Source organism: Telmatherina bonti, assembly GCF_933228915.1.
Source record: "Telmatherina bonti genome assembly, chromosome: 7".
NCBI lineage: Eukaryota > Metazoa > Chordata > Actinopteri > Atheriniformes > Telmatherinidae > Telmatherina > Telmatherina bonti.
The window spans coordinates 7140423-7163586 of NC_136625.1; the positions used below are offsets into that span (position 1 = coordinate 7140423).

Sequence of the window (23164 nt, forward strand, 5' to 3'; positions counted from 1 at the left end):
GAAGACAGCGCAGAAATTGCCAAATAAAAGCAGAAGTTAAGAAGAGCAAAAAGGCTTTCTAGGCTCATCTTTCTACTTCTGGGGTTTTGTTTTTACTGCAAATAAAGCTAATTGTCAAGCATTTGGCAGAGATGCTAAACCTATTTGTTCCCAAGCACCTTCGTATTTTACAATTAAAAAATATATTCTACCAAATTATATTGCATTGTTGGACCATTTTCAATAAATAAATACTGATCAGTGGATTACCAGGAGACTTAACGTATAACTGGCCTCATTGTTGAAAATTATTAGTTCAGTGTTGTCACAAGCTGTTTCCATTACACCTAGAATTACGCAAAAACTAAATACCGCAATGAAAAATACTATTAATGGAAAAACCTACATTTAAAAAAATCAAATATCGCTAAAAGGTTTTTATTTTTTTATTATGAGGATATTTTTTTCAGACATTTTGATACAAAAATATATTGCAAAAGTGTAATGGAAATACTTTTTTCACATTTACATGCCCTGGATGTGATGTTGGGGTTGTGAAAAGTTAATTTCCAGTAAAGTTGGCATGGTGTGGAACACACAACAGTGCATTTCAGTGTTTTAGAAAAGAAAATAAGGGAAAAAAGTTTCAAAAAGCCTTGGCAAATTCTCTGCATCAAGAAGAAAATCCCAAAATACCACCACAAGGCTACTTTGCATTAACCGCTGTTCTCTAAACACCGTTCAATGGAAACACCTGCAAATTGCAATTGTTTTTTTTAAACTTCGAAATCTTGCCTTTATTTTGTGAATTAAAGTAATGGAAATGCAGCTCCTGTGTGAGTCCAGTGTTTGGTGACCTTCCTTCATCATAACTGAACGGAGAAATGGACCCTTTCACATTCAAACTGTTTATTTTCTGAGTGTGTGATTCAGACTGAAGCTGAGGTCTCATCATGTAAATGCGGCTCATAAAAAAGGCAGCAGGCCACACGGTTTATATGGATGCCTCACGGCGAAGCAGTTAGGCTTTTCAACAATGAGGAAATGAGCGAGCGATACAAACACTGGCTCAATTTGTTTTGCTTTCCTCGGCTGACTTCAGGACCTCAATTTGAGATGAAGCGCCATTAAATCGGTGAGTGAAATGGACTGGTTTTACTTTACTGAGCACACAAATTGGTAGAAGAGTAAAAACCACTTTCCCAAAGGAAACCAGTGAGCCAGCACAATTACGGTGACCATTATCAGGAAGTGGTGCTCCACGTTTAAATCTTCATTTAAAAAACACTTGTGTTTTCTTTGAATGGTGGCAATAAAGTTCAAGTTGACTAAACTTCCAGGAATTTGTTGTGAGGGCGCACCCAACAGCGACGTGTGTGAATATTTCATGAATATATTGGGCACAGTGAGCAGAGACAAACAGATTTCTATGTTCAAAGTGTTTTTGTTGAACTTCAGATGTTTTTAACAGTAAAAACTTTTCCAAAAGACATAAATCCAGCTGAAGAGCCTTTTACAGAGTATAACTGCATTTCTGGGACACGATTGCTTTCGAGTTGGAGATTTCAAACTAAACTGGGACAACATCTTTGTTTTTATGCTCTGAAAATCCGGAACAAACTACCTGAAAACCTCAAGTCTGGTTCACACCGCAGTTCTTTTAAAATCCGGTCTTGCAGCCTGTTTTTGCTCCTTTATGTACGTAAATGTGGTCGTCCATTTCAAACGTCACTGCCCTCATTCCTCCATCAGTCTTTTACAATGCCTCAGTTGTTTAATCAGTTCATCCACTAGTGGGCAGGAGTTCACGTCCTTGTTTTGACACTTGTTGGTAACTGTAAGGCGCTGCCATAAAGTTGTTTACGACCGTCCAGGCGTGTCCATGTAGAAGTATATCGCAGTTTAATCGAAACATGTTTTTTTTGCATTTACTTGTCACCGGGCGTGACCATAGACCGCATAAGAAAGATGGACGGAGCCTTCAGCGGTTAAAAGTGAAGCCTATGTGGAAGTGCATAAAACTGCAGTTCCCCCTTCATCCACTAGGGGCTGCAAAACAGCAAATCCCCATAGACTCCCATGTTAAAAAGACCAACTTCACAGCAGAAATAAACATGTTTACAGCTGAAATAAACATGTTTACAGCAGAAATAAACATGTTTACAGCAGAAATAATCATGTTTACAGCTGAAATAAACATGTTTACAGCAGAAATAAACATGTTGACAGCCTGGTTTAGGTTTAATAGGTCAGATTTACCTTCATGACAACTGTGGGGGAGTCAATTTTTTTCTAACTCGCACTTTTATAAATAATTTAATCTCAAAATTCAGCATATTTGGGGCCGTGTCCTTTTGATTGACAGGTACTGATCTCCCGTTTCAAGTAAGAATGTAGAACAACCGCGGTTTTTAGCCGGTTAACAACGTGACTTAGCTTTAGCCCGCTTACCTCCGTTAGCTGGTTAGCTCCTGTTGTCTCCAGGTTAGCTCGGTTAGCTCTTAGCTACAGAAAGCTCGGAGTTTGCTTGATGTCAATCATCCACCATGACGCTCACAGCCCCCCTCTCAGCCCATATTTGTATTTTCCGGGCGAGACGACGCGCATAACGCTGCTAAGATGGCGATGGTAGGAACCGCCCACCGAGCTTCAATTCAGCTCTTCAGAAACCTACGGGTGACGTCACGGAGGCTCCGCCCATCTCTTTATATACAGTCATCGAGCGGACGCAAGGGGTCATGTGACTAGTTTATGTCAAGTAAAGATGGTGTCTGGATGACAAAAGCAGGATCAGCAACAGAAATATCTGCTCCAAAATGTTTTGCATCTCCGTCCTTGTCAAAGCGGAGTCTCGCAGGACGACATTTTAGGAGAATTACATGTTTTGTGCCAAACACTGCTCAAAGGAAAACTCCTGCAAACTAATTTGCCGGCATTTTTTAAATATTGTTTTTATTAAGCGGAAAATGCAACAACTGATAACTTAACCTGAAAAATTAAGTATATTTTTGGTGTCAACCAGTAAAAACATGAAAACTCTTCACTGCTGTCTTGTTGACACAAATTATGAAATCACCGACTCCTGCAGGCTGGGAAGACCCTGAGCTCCAATTAATGCTTGAATGTTTCAAGATTTCTCTTTTTACATAGCTATTAATAATGTAAATGACTCAGTGACCCCAAGAAATCGATGATAAAGTGTAGAAAATACATCTTATTATCAGGGGCAGGAGCTTCATGCGCCATCTATGGCGGGTATTTCTGTCCTGAGCAGCAGCTTCACCGATGGACCTGCAGGACTGGCAGCTCGACAGTTTGTGTGGGAGGAGGCTGAAAGTTTGCTGACACAAGCCGAAAAGCAATTTCACAAGTTTTTTTTCTCCCTCCTTTGGCATCACTTTGGATTTTAACTTGTGATAAGTGCACAGAGCTAAAGTCTGAACAGTCCTCGTAGACGTCAGAGGCTCTATCTGTAATCACCTAATTTCCTGGATCCCCGTCATATCTGGCATTTCTGCTCGGCCTCTTAATACCGTTACAGTCTGAGCAATCGGCAGTGTGGAGGACGCTGTCTGAAACCCCAGCATGGGCAGCGTCGCAACAAGCTGCTGCCTCCCGAGTCCCGACTCGGATGATGGCGATGAAGACATATCGGCTTTCTGACAGTTTGTTTTCACCCGGATCTCAAGTCGTAAACCTGAAGATGGACAGTAATGGAGCATGTACTCTGTTATGCTACATTAATACCTTCTGAAAACATTTATTTCTAAAATTAAACAGGCATTTTATGTGTAATTTTAAAAGATTCATTGTAATATTCTGTAGATTGTGAAAGTGTTTCGGTTTTCTTCAGAAACTCGTTGTGGTTTTATGGATTCTGGGAAGCCCAGGAAGATCAGTGTTTTAGGAACAGAAGTATCTTTGTGGCTAATTTACAGGTAAGACGCGGCTAAACCACGACAAGTTTTATAATGTTTTCTTTTACAGGTTTCCAGAGGAGGGCAGCTGGAACAGGAACTTCATGGATGTCATGTTTTTAACCCATCAAACTTTATTTGTATCATTTTTAAGCAAACATTTCCATATCTGCTCATGGATGGAACGGTTTCATTTGCTCTGCAGGAGTCTTAAACAGAAGAAGGAAAGAAAGAAGTGACTGTTGACTGAAGAAGGTTCATCTGCTGAACAGGAGTCGACACTCTGTGAACTAAATGTAATGTGTGAAATCACAAGTGAAGGAGGACGACGAAGCCGATGGTGAAGGCAACAGATGGAATTTCATAAAGAATAGCCTGTTTACTGGTGACGTTTGCTTGGATAAAAGAGCTCTTTGTGCATAAAAACAGCATCTTGAAGCTGATTTCTAGTTGAATTTTGGTAAAACTGGAAACAATCGGGAAGATTTTGAAACATTTATTCTGAAGCATCTATCATTCATCAGCTTCCCATGATGAAAACCAGCCAGACTGGATGAACAGCTTCTTTTTGTCATGTTACAGGCTGCATGTGTGGCACATCTGGCTCTGCGGGCTACAAATACCCGACGCCTGAACTCCCTCATGTGTCTGACTCAGTGGTTTGATGCGAGTGTGGACTGATGAGCGTCTCTGCTGTTGAGACGAACACCAGGATGAGACAGGTGCACTTATAAAGGCTGAACACCTGGTGGTGCAGACAGCAGAGAAACGATGTGGCTATACCAGAGTTACGATGGATATAAAACTCTTTACATTCCTGTGAAAAGGCCAGGTTTCACTGGTGCTAAAAAATAAACAAAAAAAACATGATTTTAAAAAATCATCATTATTATAACCAAAATGTTCTGTTCTATATCAGGAAAAAATACAAAAAAGTACAATATGCTGCATAAGTGTGGACACCCTAAGACCAGGGTCCTCAAGGCCACAATTATGCAGGTTTTACTTGCATCCCTGCTCCAACTTAGTTGACTCAAATGAATCCTTGTGGAGGATTTCATTGGTGGTTGGTGTGTGTTGGAGCAGGGATGTGGTAAAGCACGGTGGTGGCTGTTTCATGCCTTCCTGCTGCTTTTTCCAGTGAGAGTTGGGCCTTTAGTCAAGGTGGAGGGAATTATGTTCAACAGTTTCAGGTATCAGCCAGAGAACTGAATCTTCTACACATGATGACAACCCCAGCAGACGTCCCAGCTAGTAGACGTCCAGGATAAGAGACGTTCAAGCTAACAAACGTCCAAGTTAACAGACATTCATGCTGACAGACATCCAAGCTAGCAGACGCCCAAGCTAACAGACACGCAAACAAACAGAGGTCCATGCAAAATTATGTCCAGGCTAAGAGACATCCAGGCTAACTGATCTCCAGGCTAACGAACATTCAGGCTAACAGACGTCCAAGCTAACTGATGTCCAGGCTAACATGCATTTAGGCCAACAGACGTCCGGGCCAACAGACGTCCGGGCCAACAGACGTCCGGGCCAACAGACGTCCGGGCCAACAGACGTCCGGGCCAACAGACGTCCGGGCCAACAGACGTCCGGGCCAACAGACGTCCGGGCCAACAGACGTCCGGGCCAACAGACGTCCGGGCCAACAGACGTCCGGGCCAACAGACGTCCGGGCCAACAGACGTCCGGGCCAACAGACGTCCGGGCCAACAGACGTCCGGGCCAACAGACGTCCGGGCCAACAGACGTCCGGGCCAACAGACGTCCGGGCCAACAGACGTCCGAGCCAACAGACGTCCGGGCCAACAGACGTCCGGGCCAACAGACGTCCGAGCCAACAGACGTCCGAGCCAACAGACGTCCGAGCCAACAGACGTCCGGGCCAACAGACGTCCGAGCCAACAGACGTCCGGGCCAACAGACGTCCGGGCCAACAGACGTCCGGGCCAACAGACGTCCGAGCCAACAGACGTCCGGGCCAACAGACGTCCGAGTTAACAGACACGCAAACAAACAGAGGTCCATGCAAAATGATGTCCAGGCTAAGAGACATCCAGGCTAACGAACATTCAGGCTAACAGATGTCCAAGCTAAATGATGTCCAGGCTAACAGACCGGTGTCCTGCAGGTTTTCCAAGCGTCCCGCTGCAACACACCTGATTCAAATCAATGTGTATTTAGCAGACATGTGCAGAGCTTGTCTGAGTCTGAGTCAGGTGGTGTTCCAGCAGGAACACCGGTCCTCATCAAGGTCAAGCTAAAAGACTCCCAGAAAACTGCAGGTCTGCTGAAACCCCTGTTTTAAATAAAAGTAAAACGTTTTTTATTTACTTTTACCAAAATAAAATTGTTTGTAATGCTTCCTGTTGTAATACGTATAATAATACTTGTTATTTAAAGCTCTTTGAACTGAACACGTACATGAAATGTGCTATCTGAATAAACTTGCCAACCTCCCTCCCACTCCTAAACCTCCTGTTTCGGCCACCTTTCTCTGCATTTGTTCTCCGCTGCCAGGGTCTAAATACCACACATAAATTATGCAAAGGCTTTGCATCTAAACCTTCAGCTCAGTTTCCGGCTCAGATGAACTGTTAACAATGGCAAGGACAAGAAGGGATGAAGAAGAAATGGGGAAAAGTTCACCTTTAGAAGACTTGGAAAGAAAAAATGTGGCCAGATTCACAGCGAATAGGAAGAATTTTACAACTCATCTGTTATGGAGTCATTTCTTCATCCAGAGTGAGAATTTAAATGAACAATTTAACCACAAAAATCTGCTTCTGGGCTGCAACTTACATGTGTTTCTGGCTTGTTTTTGAGAAAATAGGGCCATAAATTCAGGTATAAAAAGTGTTTAGCAGCTCAGGCACTTGATTTTGGTGGAACGTACTCGACTGCAAGACAACAAACATAAAAAGGAAGCGAGACAGACGTGCTTACGGAAGAGCAGAAGAGGCCTTCAAAAGTGCTCAACAGTATTATGGTGAAAAATCATGTTTTCTGCTGAAAGGACGGAAAGGAGCAGAAGTGCTTTATCACATGAAGATGTAGTTATTTAGCGAGGAAGCCATCTTCATTTTCTCTGTCATCTCCTGTCTGCTCTAACTGGAGTATCAACTCGCCCAGTGCAGCTGATAAACGCTCCATTATGAAGCGCACGACTTTAGTCAGGTACATGAGGTCTCTTTCAAGGCCTTGATAGAGAAATATATCTGTCTGCATCCATTTTCTCCCAGTTACCACATCTACAGAGCCATTCAATTCCTCTAACTGTGAATCCCCTGGGAAGACCTCTTACTCCTGACCAGTGATAAGAAAAGCCTTCAGTGTGACTTTAAGAATTTACAAACATCACAAAATAAAAGCTCCGTTTTTATTTTGCCTTACCGAGTTGGTTCCCAGGACCTGCAGGTCTGGTTCTCTGGACTCCAGCAGCTTGGCCACCATGTGCAGGAAACTCTCCACGAAGGGTTTGATGCTCTGAGAGTGGCAAGCCATCAGCAGCTGGTCCAGAGCCTCCATGGCGATGACGACGTACCTGCAGACAGGCGGTGAAACGTTGCAGCTGAGCATGAAGAGCCAGTCTGATGCGGTTTGTAAATCCGACAAGCGAGGCCAGAAGAAAGACGAGGAGCAGGGACGTCACGACACCTTCATCTCACCACCGATCACCGCATCGAATGCTAGAACTGATCATAAAGATTCCCCAACTGGAATCAGCACAACTCACAAACGGAACAAAAAGCTTGCTTTGTTTCCGAGGCGTGTGGCAGCAGGAAGAGTTCTGTAGACCAGTTTCTTGTTTCTGTATTTCTGCAGCGTCGGGATCATCAATGTGGCGGCTGGAAGCCACAGCAAGCCAGATGTTTCCCTGCTTTCTAAAGAGATGTTCAAAACCTTTTCCCTAAAGTCCTTTCCAGAGAGAACGAGTCCAGATAGACACAAATCCAGAGTTAATTAGTAGAACTTATAGATTCTGCACAGCAGAGGAGATTCAGCTGGAAACAGACTGTAATATTATATTATCTGGTTATAAGATAAACATAACAGTTAGAGACCTGAACAGAGTTTTTCATGTGATTCTTACACATTAATATGATCGTATTTATAAAGCACAAAGCAACACAAAGTGCTTTGCATTATAAAAGCTATTTATTTGTATTAAAACGTAATAAAGATGAAGCAATTCTTCACACCTAAAGCAGTTTAACAATAACGTGTTCTCTCCGCCTCCCTGTTCCACACAAACATGAACTCCAATTTCTGTCTCTTTACTGAATGTAGGTAGAAAAATAATGATTAAAAACAAACATCTGGCCCGATGCTGCTGGGAGGAAACCTATCTGTAGGATTCATTCACACCAGAACCAGTTCATCCATGGACAGACTGGGCGCCCCCACAGGAAACATCTGGGCAGTCCAGAGTCCACCCCACACATGTAGGACCCCCAGCCACCCAGACATGGAGGGTTACCACGGCAACAACCATGCAAACGGAGCAGGCAGAGCCCGGTGTGGAGGATCATCACGAGGAAAACACTGATTAAATATGTTAAAACAGGCTTATGGAATGAAATTAAATTACATAACATAAAATAAAAAAAATACTACAAAGTAAAATGAGAAAAAAAAAGAATGAAAAAAATTGAAAATAAAAAAATAATTAAAAATAAAATGAGTACAATAAAGTTAAAAAAAAAAACTCAAATCAAAGAAAAAAAAAAAAGAATAAAATAGATAAAATAGTTTCTTGAGCCTGTTTTTAAGAAGACAGAGAGTCCGTGCAGCCTTGAGGCTCTGGCGGGATGTTTCTGTAATAAATGCATCATAATCATCATTATTTCTCTCTACAGTAGCATGAAAAGCTCTCATGGTTGAAGGGCACGATGCATTCACTGATCCTGGATAAACTAACCGCTGCAGGACTCGACTTCTATGAATTTACTCCATCTGGACAGAACAGGCTTGGCCAAGTCTGATGACAGCTGTGGGGTTTGGGTGGAACAACAGACCCCGACACAGGAACATGTCACTCTGCTGGAGAGCCAGAATGTCTCGGGCCATGCCAGAAAGTTGTGGACGGACACATGGAGGCCCGCAGACAGAGGGGGGAGCGACACGTTGATGATGGTCAGCTTCGGGGAATGAAAAATCACAAACAATTAAACAATTTCTGACATGACTGCAGCGATCTGCTGGCAAGGCTTCTTTTGCACCAACTTTGTGGACATAACTAGATTTTTATTACTTAACACAAGCAGGAATCAATAATAACTCAGCCGTCCATGACTGGATCTCATTTCTGACCCATTTAAATGATGCACATCAGTGATCCTGGGGGTTATTATTAGGCCCAAAATTAATTCTACTTCATAAAACAAGTGATTTTACATGGTTTTGTACTTAAATAGTTATTTTAGTAGCAGATCTTTTGATGGTGACTGCCTCTGATGAGGGGTTGAGGTCATGATCTGCTGAAGTGATCAAAAGTTTGGATTTTAGAAAATATGTACTTAATCGTTATTAATGAACGTACAATTTTACTAATAAACAATCAGATTCAGCAAGGTGCTGATTTCCATTAAACCTGCTTTAAAAGTTTAAATGACATAAATGAAGTGACATATTCCTGATCAGTGAAAGGTGAGGGTGTCAGCACTGGGTATACAAAGACAAACCCTCACCCGTAGCGATGTCGCACCACGTCTCTGCTCAGCCTCTCGGCCAGGTACGCTCCGATCCGGTCCAGTTTTTCTGGAGCCGAAACGGCGTAGAAAGTCAGCTTCTCCATGTCAGACTTACTGAGGCCATCCTGGGAAAAAACACAATATAATCCAAATTTAAAGGTTTTCAATTGAAAATAAAAAACATCTTTAAAAGTTTTGTTCACAAAACAGATCCTCACAATCAAACCTGATTTTTTTTTCTTGATTTTATTCATATTATCATCTAACTGGGATCTCCATCAGACCTCCGTGTGAACGGTACTCGATGTGACGCACACGCACCGAAGACGGCATGTGTGGTCGTCCTGAAGGACTTTTGTTGTTGGAACAAACTAAATGATGACCACCTGATGAGAAATAAGAGATAACAATGGCCTCGTTACCTCTGTGGATACAGAGTCGTAATCTGGCGCAGATTTCGTCTGTTGGATGAAACTTGACATGACCGTTCAGGGTGAGTCGCTTTAAAGGGGTGTTATTATGGTATTTGGAGTTTTCTGAGCTTTCTACAGTGTTACGGTGTTGAATCCTCATCAGACATGTGAACGGCACTGTTTTTTATCACCTAAACGCATGTTTGAGTTTGAGTTCCAACACACTCTCCATTCGGTTTCCATGGCGACGAAAAGCGCGTCGTTTTAGAGAGTTTTTTCTACTTGGAAATCCTTGTGACGTCCCGGGGGATCAGGTTCGGTGATTGGTTACCTTCTACTGGTTAACAAGGACATGTACAAATACATCAGGCGGGTGGAAAACGTGGGATAAAGTTATTTCCAACGATGGCTGGTGAGTTTACCAAAGAGAGACATCCTGCTGCATTCGTTGCTGTGGGTTGCTGTTTTCCTCTTCGTTTTCAGGCTCTGATTCAGGTTCCAACATGTAGGGCTGTATGCTATGTGTTGACATTGGATTTTGTTTTTTTATTGAGTTCATATGAGCCTAATCCTTCTGTTTATGAGATGTTACGATGACGGCGAAAGCAGGTGCGGTGCGCGCTCCCGATGTAGTGCAGTGGCGGGAGGCGGGGCTTAATGCGGAAGAGTCTCGATCCACTCGTTTTGCCCGCAGGCTGATCTGACAGCCTACGGAGAGGGTCGGTCTGAAGTAAATAAAGCCATTTGTGACAATAACTCCATCAATCCCAGCCCTTCTGGTCTCAGAAATAAAAATAAATTAGCCTGAAATGCACATATTAGTTCCACTTTAAGGAGATCTGATATGTTCCGCATAAGACAGCACTGAGTCGGATTAGTGCCGTTCCGACTGTAATAAGAACATCTAATATCAATCAAATCTAGAAAAAAAGTGGGATTTTAGGGTTATTGGGATTTATAGTCAGTTTTGGCTGCAGTGTGAAAAGTTTACAGGTTTCAGAGTTTTACATTCTAGTTTAGTACTTTATTCCATTTAGAACAAATTTATTTCCATTTCCTTCTATTTATGTGGAGCCATAAATAAATCAAATTGATTTTCTTTTAATTGATTTGCTACCAGCAGCAGCTTCTCATTGGTGGGATAAACATCTATACGTTTTCTGTAGCGTTTACTGACTTTTCAGTTGCTGTCTTTCTGTTTTCTGTCCTGCAACATGGAGGATGCCGAACCCCATCACCAACATCGGAGCCACATCCATTCAACCCCAAAATACTGCTGTCATAACTATAAAAATTACTCACGTTATGACCAACAATATCCAACACATAGCTGTGCGAAAAAAATCAGAATCAGAACAGAAGTTTTACTTTGTTAAATTAAATCTTTTTCTTGTCTGTTTAAAAACTGAAATCCTGCTTTAAGTTATAATTTGCTCTAAAATATCAGGTTAATTAATTTCTCCGTTTCCTCAAACTCTCCACGGGGCTTGACCACGACATTAAAGCTAAAAGTGATGCTAAACGGACGGTTGATGTGTTGGATTTTCTGCTCTGGTGATGAAGACTCGACTTCACGTCGCTGCTTGGGAATGTCTCTGACATAATTACACATTATCCAAGAACAAGTCAAACAACTAAAACATACAGAAAATAACATTAAATCATATTTTCTTCAATCCAACATCAACAGAAACTCCTGCTAATCACATATTTATGTATGGCAACAGGAAGTCAAAGATGATATCAGCTAATCTGCCTTCTAATATAAAACAACAACTGATGCCAATAAATATTCATGTGAGGAATCAGCTGGGAAGGCGGGGGCGGGGAGCTAATTTGAGAACGTCCCCTGGAATTTTCCAGCCCCTCTGGGTCAAATTAAATTAATTCGACATGGTCGCGATCATTCAAGTATTATGATTTTCCACTTCAACACTTCAAAACTAAAGGTCTCTTTGAAGATGAGTGGGAGGGATGAAGAGGAAGGAAAACATCTCCTTGGGTAACGATGGGCTAAGAGACCGATCAACGTGTGTGGTTCTCGGACATCTTCACACATGGGCAGTAAAGCTCACAGCTGTCGAGGCTATGCGACGGTTAAAGGAGACGCAGTGATGAAATCTTCCATATTCTTCTCACATCGTTTAAGTCTGTTTATGTTCCCTTTAGGTACAGAGACAGCGTCCATTTTTAAACACCAATGGCGCCATACTGTCCTGTGCTGCCCATGTCAGCATCGCTGTTGACCAAAACATCCATCAGATGGAGGTGTGGAGTTCATCAGTCTCAGTCCAACATGGCAACGATGGAAACAGTCCAGATAAAGTTCATTCACAGTTAGATGTAAATACGGTGGTCTGTGCAAATATTAAATGCATCACAGCGTTTGTTCCTTTTCCAGGTCACATGTCAGCTCTACTGCTCTATACTGGTTCCCAGTGGCGCTACTCCATTTGCTCCATCAAGGCACGCATCCCCAACGGTCCCAAAAACAGATCATGTTAGAAAAATGTACGTAATGTTTAGTGTTTGTCTTTAACGTAGAGCATAAACGAGCCTCCAGTTGTAATGTGCCAAACTCAGCCGGCGGGAATTTTTAATTCCACTGAAATTTCCACACAAAGTTTGCAAATTAAGGCCCAGTTATGCTCGAAGCAGATGATGGATACGTCTTTGTCCGTCTCCTGCATTGGTTGCACATGTAATTTGGTCCGTTATTAAAGGGCTTAGCTATCCGTCACCTGATGCAGAAAATGGAGCAACACCAACGGAACCCACAGGAGGCACGCAGAGAAGAAGAAGAAGAAGAGAAACAGGAAGAAGATGACGCAGGAAAAACTCATAAAAAGCAGCTGAAGAAGCACCAAGCAATAATCGTGATTTTATTCTTCTGAGCTTGGAGACTGTTGTAAACAAAGCGGTGCATTGCAGCCAGCAACCAGTGTGAAAATGTGGAAATGACCTTTGAACTCAGCACTGCCCACTAGTGGATGTACTGACTTAACCATAGTAACAGAAAAGACATGGAAGTGTGACGATAGCTACGTATGACAAAGTTTGAAACAGACGTTCACCTATGTAAGGTCGTGGAAATGGACGTTTGGACAATAACCACTCAGACTGTAACACATCACTCCTGTGTTTGATCCCCTTCTCTTAGATTTGGTATTGATTTATGAATCCTACCGCTCACCTTCAAAGCTTTAAATGGCCCCGGCATCTCAGTAAGACTTGTTGACCTGCTACGTTTCCTCTGACCACTGAGATTCCCAGTTAGTAACCTCCTAACTATCTCCAGACCAGCTTGTGATAAAAAGTAAAATCTGGTTTTTTTTTACCCATTGGATGCACCTGATGGAGCCAATTAACCGATTCAAAGACTCAATACCTTTGAATCTTTCCTTAAAACTTCCTATTTTCAGACGGTGTTTGTACTTTGTGATGAATATAACATATTTTATTACAGATTACCTGGTGTCTTATGTGGCCACTTGTGTTGGGAGGAATGGTTTATGGACAACAACCATTACAATGGTAAAAGGTGTTATTGTTGTAGCATTTGTACCCCAAAAATTATGTTTATATTGTTTCTCTAATAGTTTAATTTGTACCTAATTACATATCTCCATTTTCAGAAGTTTGTTACACAGTTTTGAACACGCAGTATAAATAAAATTCTTAACTCATTGGCTGGCAGCCATTGCTATGGCACAGCAGTCTGACCTTTTTGCACAGTGCCCCTTGTACAAAATATCTTTTTAAGCCAAGTACCACCTAACCACTGCAAAGCATTTTTGTTAAGAAAAAACATGAAATACAGCACTTTGTCATTTGTGTTTAGTTCATTAAACTTTAACCGCGAAACCGACGCATCAACCAGGACTTCATTGTTTACATTGTCAAGGCAACGGTGACTGACGGATATGCTTAGGCTCGTAATGGATGGGGTTCAATTCACGTCGGAATGTGGGATTTTGAGATGAATTAAATGGTCTGAATCTAAATCTAAATTTGGTTTATGAATGTATACTTATATTTGATTAAATATATTAAATATTTATAGAATGTCTTTATATTATTTTGTATAAGGATGTTTTAAAGAAAACATAAAAAAAATGTTTTCAAAACATTTCACATACCCCGTAGAATGCCTTGAAGTAAGCCTATCCCCATTTGAGACAAGGTGTAATAGCAGATCCGCCAGTGTTTTGGAGCATTTTGGCTCATCTTTCAGAACAGAATATTCAGCTCTGAGACTACAGATATGGCGGCTGAAATGAGTTTCCTCCGCAGGGTGGCCGGGCTCTCCCTTAGAGATAGGGTGAGGAGCTCGGTCATCCAGGAGGAGATCAGAGTAGAGTGGCTGCTCCTCCGCATCGAGAGGAACCAGTTGAGGTGGCTCGGGCATCTGGTCAGGATGCCTCCTGGACCTCCCTGGTGAGGTGTTCCAGGCACGTCCCTCTGGGAGGAGACCCCGGGGAAGACCCAGGACACGCTGGAGGGATTATATCTCTCGGCTGGCCTGGGAACGCCTCGGGATCCCCCCGCAGAGTTGGCAAATGTGGCTGTGGAGAGGGAAGTCTGGGCTTCCCTGCTTAGGCTGCTGCCCCCGCGACCCGACCCCGGATAAGCGGCTGAAGATGAAGATGAGGATGAAGAGACTAAAGATATGGAAAACCGATTTGGCCTCATGTCTGCATCGGGGCGTCTGGGGTAAGTAGGGACCCTGAAGACACCCCGACACACCACCAGCCAAATCGGCTTTCTATGTACAGAAACGGCAACAGACACCTTTTGACATTTACTACTTTAACAATATGAAGAAATAAATAAAGATGTTTTTAACATTCAAACATGAGTCCACAGAAAAATATCCAGAAACAAACTGGTCACTACTTTTTAGTGATTTGCTGTAGAACGCTGTGCAACAGCTACCTGATGATGGTGGCCATGGATCATGGACAGCTATTCTTCAAATACTCCCCAACCTGACAAGACAGCACTTTGTATTCCAGTTGAGTGTGTATCAGGACACAATAGTTACCATCACTCTGATGTAAACTCCATGAGTTCAGGTCACCTTCAGGATCATCAGACAGGCTGAACCAACTCCATGAAACTTGGAAACTCTTCATAAAATCGGATGGATGTCTGTCTTCAGCTGTTATCTTTGAGAGGAGATCCATGACTTGCTTTTTGTGTTTAGCACCATCTGTTGACAAGGTTCGCCACTGGATGCTGGATGCGTTCCTCGTACATAACCAGAGGCTAGCAACACTGAAGACTTCCTCGCTTGTTTCATCCCAGTGGTTGGCAAACAACTCGGTAAACTGGCACCACATAGTGGTGGCATCACATTTCTACATATTACAATTAAGACTAGGCTTTTCTAGGGTATTTTAGATTATATATCACCCTTGTGTCTTCGCTAATGTCCCCATTATTTATTCGAGGACATGTAATGATTGCAATACTCACTTTGGGGTCTTCTGGGAAGATGTTGTCCACCAGACGTTTGTACCTCGGCCTCAGCGGCCCACAGCAGCCGCAGACTCCTGTAAAACAGCAAGGAGACGATGGATAAGCAAGGTTTCCTCCAGGTATTCTGTAGCTACAAGCCGTCATCACATGACCAGAAGAAGCCCAGGCATGACAGATGAAGGTAGCAAACTGTCAACCAAGCGGAGAAAGGTGATGGTACAAACTTAAATAAATTTAGAAAAACATGTTCATGTTTTCCTCCTCTGACTCACATTAAGTTCTGTGGGAAAGCAGAGACAGTCCTGGCATACTTTGCATTCAAAAGCTGGCTGCAATAGGTCACCGCATATTGACGAACATGAATTAGTATTACCAGCCACAACCTATGAGTCAATAAGAGGTGTTGAGTCATCACAATCACAGCTCAGTGGTGTGAGGTGAGAAACTTAAAGCCACATAAGGAGTGTCAACAAGAAAAATGTTGCATTTCACCAAACACAGCCTGACTGTGGTGTGTTCAATGACATTCAAGTCAATCTGTTATCACAATCGATACTTTTAATCAGTTCTTTATTTTTCATATAAAATGCAGAAGTATCCAGAATAATTTAGGAAAACCTGATTTTTATTGTCTGTATGGCATAACAAAACAAAACTATGAAAGTTTTTATACAAACTAAGATGTTTGAGAATCTGTTTTCCTGTGAAAACGCTTCCATCGGCTATGGACACCATGGGGCTGAACACCATCGGAGCTGAAGTGTCTGTCAGTTTAAGGTCACCAATGAAGGTAGCAAGGAAGAGCTCAGCTCTCCATGTGTATTGATCACTGCTGAAAGGGCTGCTGGGGGACCAAGTGCTCATTCTCCATAAGAGGACGTTGAGGTAAAAAACAAGAAAAAAATTCTTTATTCTGATTCCAGATGGAAACTTTAAAATGGACAAAAAATGTGAGAAAGGGAAACTCTCCATGTCTTTCTCTGTATTCCGCTCAAACATCAATCCAACATCATCTTTATCATCTTCTGAGATCTCCAATAATGAAAGCTAATTTGGCCTCCATTGTGCATCCTGTCTCTTCTCTAAGATCTCTCCAGCGACTCCGTGACTTTCTTTTCCCCTTTTCCTCCATCATCGTCTTCCTATGTTTCTTTGATGAATCAACTCTCTAATCTACGGAGCGCATCAGATTTGGCCGGTGCGGTAATATCTGTTCCCAGCATGGCGCCTGTAGTTAATTAAAGTTATCTAGTTGGTGTGTTTGAGGTTGCACAGCATAGGAAACAGTTAAGGTCAAGACGAACTTTTGGAGAGTACATAAACCAGATGAAACTGGTTGCAGTGGAAAGCTGCCAGCCTCTAAGACAAACAGAATACCAGAAGTCAAGAGTGTGTTTCCCCTCAGAGTGGGACGGTCTGTCCGGGAAGGAGTGTGCCCAGGTCTGCCATCCTTGGTATAATCTGTACATATGTAAATAAATATTCTTTCTACAAGCGAGAGTCGCCTTCAATCTGTGCTTCGGTGCATGCGTAACATGACGCGGAACGAGCTTCTCCAGGTCGGTAATACGTGCAAGGTGATACCTTCACTCTTATGTCTCCTTCTGACAAGAGGAATTATACAATTCTTCTACACGCCTGTGACGTGAGGCAGTAGGGCTGCGGCGATATGCTTTTGTCCCGATTCAATTCTGATTTATTTGGGTGCCGATTTGATTTAAATTGTGATTTTCAAAATTCTTCGATATTGATGATTTTTTTTGTAGATTAAAAACAAACAAAAAAAAATGTATAAATTTTTTTTTTGCTAGTCATTTTTCTTGATTTCAATGAGGAAAAAACAACAACAGTCAGATCATCATCCTGCTGCTATAATGCCCAAGAAGAACAATAAAAATAAAAATTACAAAAATGTTATAGTGGATTATTTTTATTTATTTGAAAAGAAAGACATCGATTTAAAAAAAAAAAAAAAAAAAAAGATTTTAAAACTGAAGCAAAAAATCCGGTATTTTTCATCCGATTTTCCCACCGCTATGAGGCAGCGTCCTGGTAGCAAAAGCTGTGAAGTGTGTTTCTTTTGTCCGAGGATGATGAAGCGCGACGATGGCATCAGAAATGTGCTTAATGAATGACATCAAAACCAGTTGAAGGTCAGAAAGTTACGCAGTGATAGTTTGACCCTCTTTGTCAATATTTTGCCACTTTTTTTAACCTTTATTTCTTTATATGCTTTTTTTTTTGTCAAATTGCTTTATTCTTGTCATCTTGTATCGACAGTTTTTATACTGAAGGAAAAAAGAAGACAAAAACTTTGCTTATAACATTTTATTTGACCATCAGCACAGCGTGCCATCTGTGAAATGTCAGTGTTTTTAAGTCTGAAGCAGCAGCAGACCAACAGCACAAAGGTCACTGCAACATTCAGCCCTTCTGACAGACGATCAATGTAGTAAGCTCATTTAGCATCTCAGAACCAACAGCATGCAGGGAAAGAAAAATACCTGAAAACACAACGAGTCACGAAGACTTGCACACGAGGAGAACCTGCATATTTATTTTTAGTGTTTAGAAACTGCCGTAGATGTTACAGTACATATTACAGTAAATAAAACAACAGATAAACGGATTACCAGGCAACAACAACCGTTTTTACTTTAATTTCTTCCTGGTCCAGCGTGTTGAATGTAAAAGAAATGGCAAAATGAAAAGAAAAAAGGAGGACTCAAACGGGAAGGTTTACCAGCTAGATCCTAAGGATCTTTCCTGTTCTGGACGTCAGTGGAGGTGAAACTGGCCTCCAGACCCCATCCAGACCATCCAGATCCAAATCGGCCCCTGCTGATCAGCTCTGTGACGTTTCCCAAATATTTCTGATCACAACTCTGTTTTTTTATTGTCTATTAACACATTTAAAACCTGGTTTATGGCTTGAAGTCAACATGGTCGACTGAACTGGGCAGTGTTTTGGATGCGCAGGTGTAAAGTTGACTGTATCTCAGGAGGAAGAACGGATGTCTTTCAACCTGAACGCTGAGAGATCGATTCCGGGTTTCCCTTTACTACATGCATACATGTGTGTGTGAGAATGTGCCATGTAGTGGAAAGCACTTTGAGTGGTCAATATGACCGAAAAAGGGCTACGTAAGTACAAGTCCATTTACCATTCAAAATTACACAAAGTATGTCAAACAAGCAAGTCTTTAAATCACCCAATAATATCAGGCAAGAACCAGCTAAAATACTACAAATTAATTTTTCCTAGTAGGTTTGGGAAATTAACACAGTGATTAAAATTGATTTCCAGAAAAATAAGCATGTAAAAATAAATAAAAGTTAACGCTGTTCATCGCGGAACGTTTGTCAGTGCATAATTTCCTGGTACACCGATTAAGCTGATGCACACTGTAGACTTCTGCTAACAACTTAGCAACTTTGCTGCTTTAGTTAGCCATGTTTCAGAGCGATTTAAAGAAAAAGCAACTAGCAACTTCTTTGGAGAAATTGGAGACTTGGCGAGTAACGTGAACGTATGGTTTACTCCTCTCTGTTAGCGTCAGTAGCTGCTGTTGAGCCTCTCTTCGCCCAGAATAACAAACAGGCTTGGTCGCTGCGTCTAGCTTCAAGCTGCAGGCAGAGAAGGAGGTGATCGCATTTCCTTCCCTTCTAAACTACCAACAGTCCAGACAAAAACGATACTACTGGGAGGTTGTTGACTTCATTTCCCAGAAGTCCTTTTCACAGGCGGTAAACTGAACTCCCAGGACACCATTTAATGCTCTGAAGACCTCCGAGACGGTGAGGGGTGACCTGAACACCTCCAGAGTTTATTTTCCAGCTACCGAGTGGCGCAGCTTGATGGCAGCGTCGAGATTAATCAGGCTCATTACAGCGGTTATCAACAGTCGGTTGTCAAGGCAACCTTTTCACTGCAGAGGTTGCATTTTGCTCATTAGGAATGCTGCAATTATTCATTATGTTGGAGTCGGGAGGGGGGGCTAGCAGAGCGAGCGTCAGGCTGACCTGTCGGGTTTAATAGAATTCAGCGCTGAAGCATCACAAGATGTCAGAGACTGTCTGGAAATTCACCTTCACCAGACATGCTGGTACTAGTCAGCATGGTTTAGCTATTTAAAAAGGAAGGTCTAACCAGACGTGCTGGTACTAGTCAGCATGGTTTAGCTATTTAAAAAGGAAGGTCTAACCAGACGTGCTGGTACTAGTCAGCATGGTTTAGCTATTTAAAAAGGAAGTTTAACCAGATGTGCTGGTACTAGTCAGCATGGTTTAGCTATTTAAAAAGGAAGGTCTAACCAGACGTGCTGGTACTAGTCAGCATGGTTTAGCTATTTAAAAAGGAAGTTTAACCAGACGTGCTGGTACTAGTCAGCATGGTTTAGCTATTTAAAAAGGAAGTTTAACCAGATGTGCTGGTACTAGTCAGCATGGTTTAGCTATTTAGATAGGAAGGTTTAACCAGATGTGCTGGTACTAGTCAGCATGGTTTAGCTATTTAGATAGGAAAGTTTAACCAGACGTGCTGGTACTAGTCAGCATGGTTTAGCTATTTAGATAGGAAAGTTTAACCAGACGTGCTGGTACTAGTTAACATGCTTTAGCTATTTAAAAAGGAAGGTCTAACCAGACGTGCTGGTACTAGTCAGCATGGTTTAGCTATTTAAAAAGGAAGTTTAACCAGACGTGCTGGTACTAGTTAACATGCTTTAGCCATTTAAAAAGGAAAGTTTAACCAGAACTTTAATTTTGGACTCAACTCAATCTGTTGGTTTCCTTATATAGGCTATTATGAATTGGCCTTCATTATGTTTTCCCCTCTGTCTGTAAAGCGTCTTGAGATGGCATTGCCGTGATTTGACGCTATATAAATAAAGTTGAATTGAATTGAATTGAATTGAATGTGCTGCTGTTGGAAAGTCTGTCATGGAGGATTGGGCATCATAGTTGAGTTTGCAGGCTGTGACGATTAAAAACATTCGAACGTTACCTCTGTTGAAACAAAACAACTTGTTCTAATACTGGCTGGGTCACCCCTAGAACTGAGAAAAGCCGAAATATCGCAATAAAAAACTTCAGAAATTCAGAAAAGTAAAAAGTTTTTACGCTCTCACAAAGTGGTTTAACAGATATGTCCATATAAAACTATATCGCTAAAGTTTAATGGAAACACTTTATTTTGCATTTACACGTCACAGGGCGTGATGCGGGGGTCACATGACCAGTTCATTGCAGGTAAATATGGACGGGAAGTAGACAAACCTTTTTCCAAATTATTAGAGAATACATAAAAGTCATCGTTGATCACAAACAACGAAATGCAGAGTTTTACAAGGAATTAGAAAGATGAAGAAGGGATTGGATACGCTGTGGAGAACTGGAAAACCCTAAAACGTCGTCAGCTGGCCGACATGTTTTTCCACCAACCACCAGGGGGTTGTGTGACATTTCTTCCGTTGTGCCTGTGGCAGATGGTGGCACAAGGTTATTTAAGGTCTATAATCTTGCCACACCGGTAAGCAGGCAAACTATTTTCGACTGTGCCTCTACTGCTATTCTATCAAGCTTCTTAAGGACTTCTATTGTGTTTATTATGGTATGTTTAATGGAAACAAAAGAAATGGACAATTGAAATACAATAAATATTCACGGCCAAGCTATCGACAACCAGTAGCGCCGTAGTGGAAGTTAGTCGCTACAACGTACTTAAAGTGGACCAAAAGTCTGTCTTTTCTTGTCTTTTTATTATAATGTTGTCTCTTCTAGGATAAAATTTTAAGGTGATAAAATAATACAAGAGTTTAGTAATTTGTTTCAGTCAGAGTTTATTAACCAATGCAGAAGATTTCATCATAATTCATCGGACGGTAACTTTACCTGTGTATAAAATTACAGCTTTTCCTTTGAATTTAGTTTTGCCCTTTTATAATTCAATGATTTAACATTAATCTAAGTTAGATCATGTTTGCAGATAAGAGTTACTTTTATGGGAAGTCAATACAGTGACAGATTCTATTAAATGATAGGAATAAACAAGCAGATGCCATTCAGTATATTTCATATTTAGTTGCTTTTGAACCATGTTTCCTGTTTGCTAAAGATTTGTATAAAGCAGCGAAGCTTAAAGGCCCATTTATGCTGAATATACAAACAGAGGAGGCTTTTTGTTCACCTTCTGTGTCCTTTACATCCGTATTTCAGTTTGTTTACAGCGAGCTAGTGGTTATGCACCAACACGTGATAAAAGAAGCGATACCACCAGAAACCATGGAGGCAGTGTTGTGCAGAAAATAAGAAGCTGTGGTGAATTTAATGACTGTGCTGCATTCTAAGAACGTACATGATCATGATCTATAACGTCTTCATTTGCACTGTAGTCTGAAACTGACCTCTCGTGGATGTACTGCCCAACAACCATGTTAATGTACCGGATTTGACCCAACAATAACCATTAATGGTTTCCTAGCTAATGTGTATTTACATATTAGCAACTTTCTAGAAATGCCTTGAAAGGCGCTATTTAAATATAATTATTATAATCATTATTATTATCTAGTGGTTTCAGAGACTAAAGAAAGATAACTAGTAAAACTTGCAGAGCTGCATTTAATTTCAAAGTAAAGAACCATTTCTGCTCCCTTACGTACGTAAATCTGAACATCCATGTCAAAGGTTGTCATAGGTCACCGTCATGCTTCTACGCATCTTTAGTTGTCATAGTTAAGACAGTTCATCCACTAGTGGGCGGTGTTGAGTTCAGAGTTTGCTTTAGCGATGGACGCTGGTTGGTAGCGGTAATGCATCGTTATTAAGCTGATTACAGCGGTTTACAAACGCCAGAAAATAAGAAGAATAAAAACAGTTTCCGTTTCTGTTCTCATCTTCTTCTATGTCTTCTTCTTCTGGTGCTTTTTATTTGGCGTTTCAGCATGGTCGGTTTCTCTTCTTCTGTGGTGTGTTCCGCTTGCTGGTCAGCTATAAACACTGCCCCCCGGTGGTTTCTGGGGGTGTTGCTCTGTTTTCCGCGTCATGTTACTGATAACCTCGTTAAAAACAGACCAAATTACAGGCTTAACCAACGCTGGAGATGGATTCACTCTCAGTCTTCTGCGTTGACTATAAATGCACCTTAACTTTGCCAACCAATTACTAAAAATCTGGAAAAATAATTTTTTCTGGGTGAAATAATTAAAACATCCGGAACTGTTAAGCTTGAGTTTTCAGTTTGTTCTGTTTGTGTTTCAGTTGTTCAGTTGTTCGAGTTAATATATTAATTTATTTATTCTTTTATTGTACTTCTTTATTTTTTACTGTTTTACTTATCATTATGTTTAATAGAGAAAGCAAACTTAAACTAAACAGGTATTCTCTGTTGAAATGAAACATGAAACGTGGTGGATGTGAAGTAACATTTGGTAATGTCAACATTTTGTTGCAAATAAAAAAAGTTTTATTTTCTTTGCCTTCATCTGCAGCTAAAAGCAGCAGCTTTAGTCCAACGACCATCTACCCACGCTGCTGCTCTTTGCTTGTTTTTATCTTAGTGAGAAAGAGGATTTTGGCAAATGACTACAGAACATTTGGAAAACAGGAAGTTAATTCTAAAAGAACTTTATCTCCTAATTGCAACTTGCTTTGGGACTCGGTCCAGAGTTACTAT

General features: G+C 41.4%; 1 protein-coding gene across 1 annotated transcript in view; it reads right to left on the minus strand.

Annotated features, from left to right (window-relative positions):
- The window catches only part of efr3a (EFR3 homolog A), a 136323-nt gene that overhangs the window by 66118 nt on the left and 47041 nt on the right, over positions 1-23164 (minus strand). Inside the window, exons 3-5 of the mRNA XM_079243250.1 lie at positions 15487-15563; positions 9593-9720; positions 7296-7446 (exon numbers count right to left, since the gene is read on the minus strand). Coding sequence (XP_079099376.1) covers positions 7296-7446; positions 9593-9720; positions 15487-15563 — 356 coding nt within the window. The remainder of the gene's footprint in view (positions 1-7295; positions 7447-9592; positions 9721-15486; positions 15564-23164) is intronic.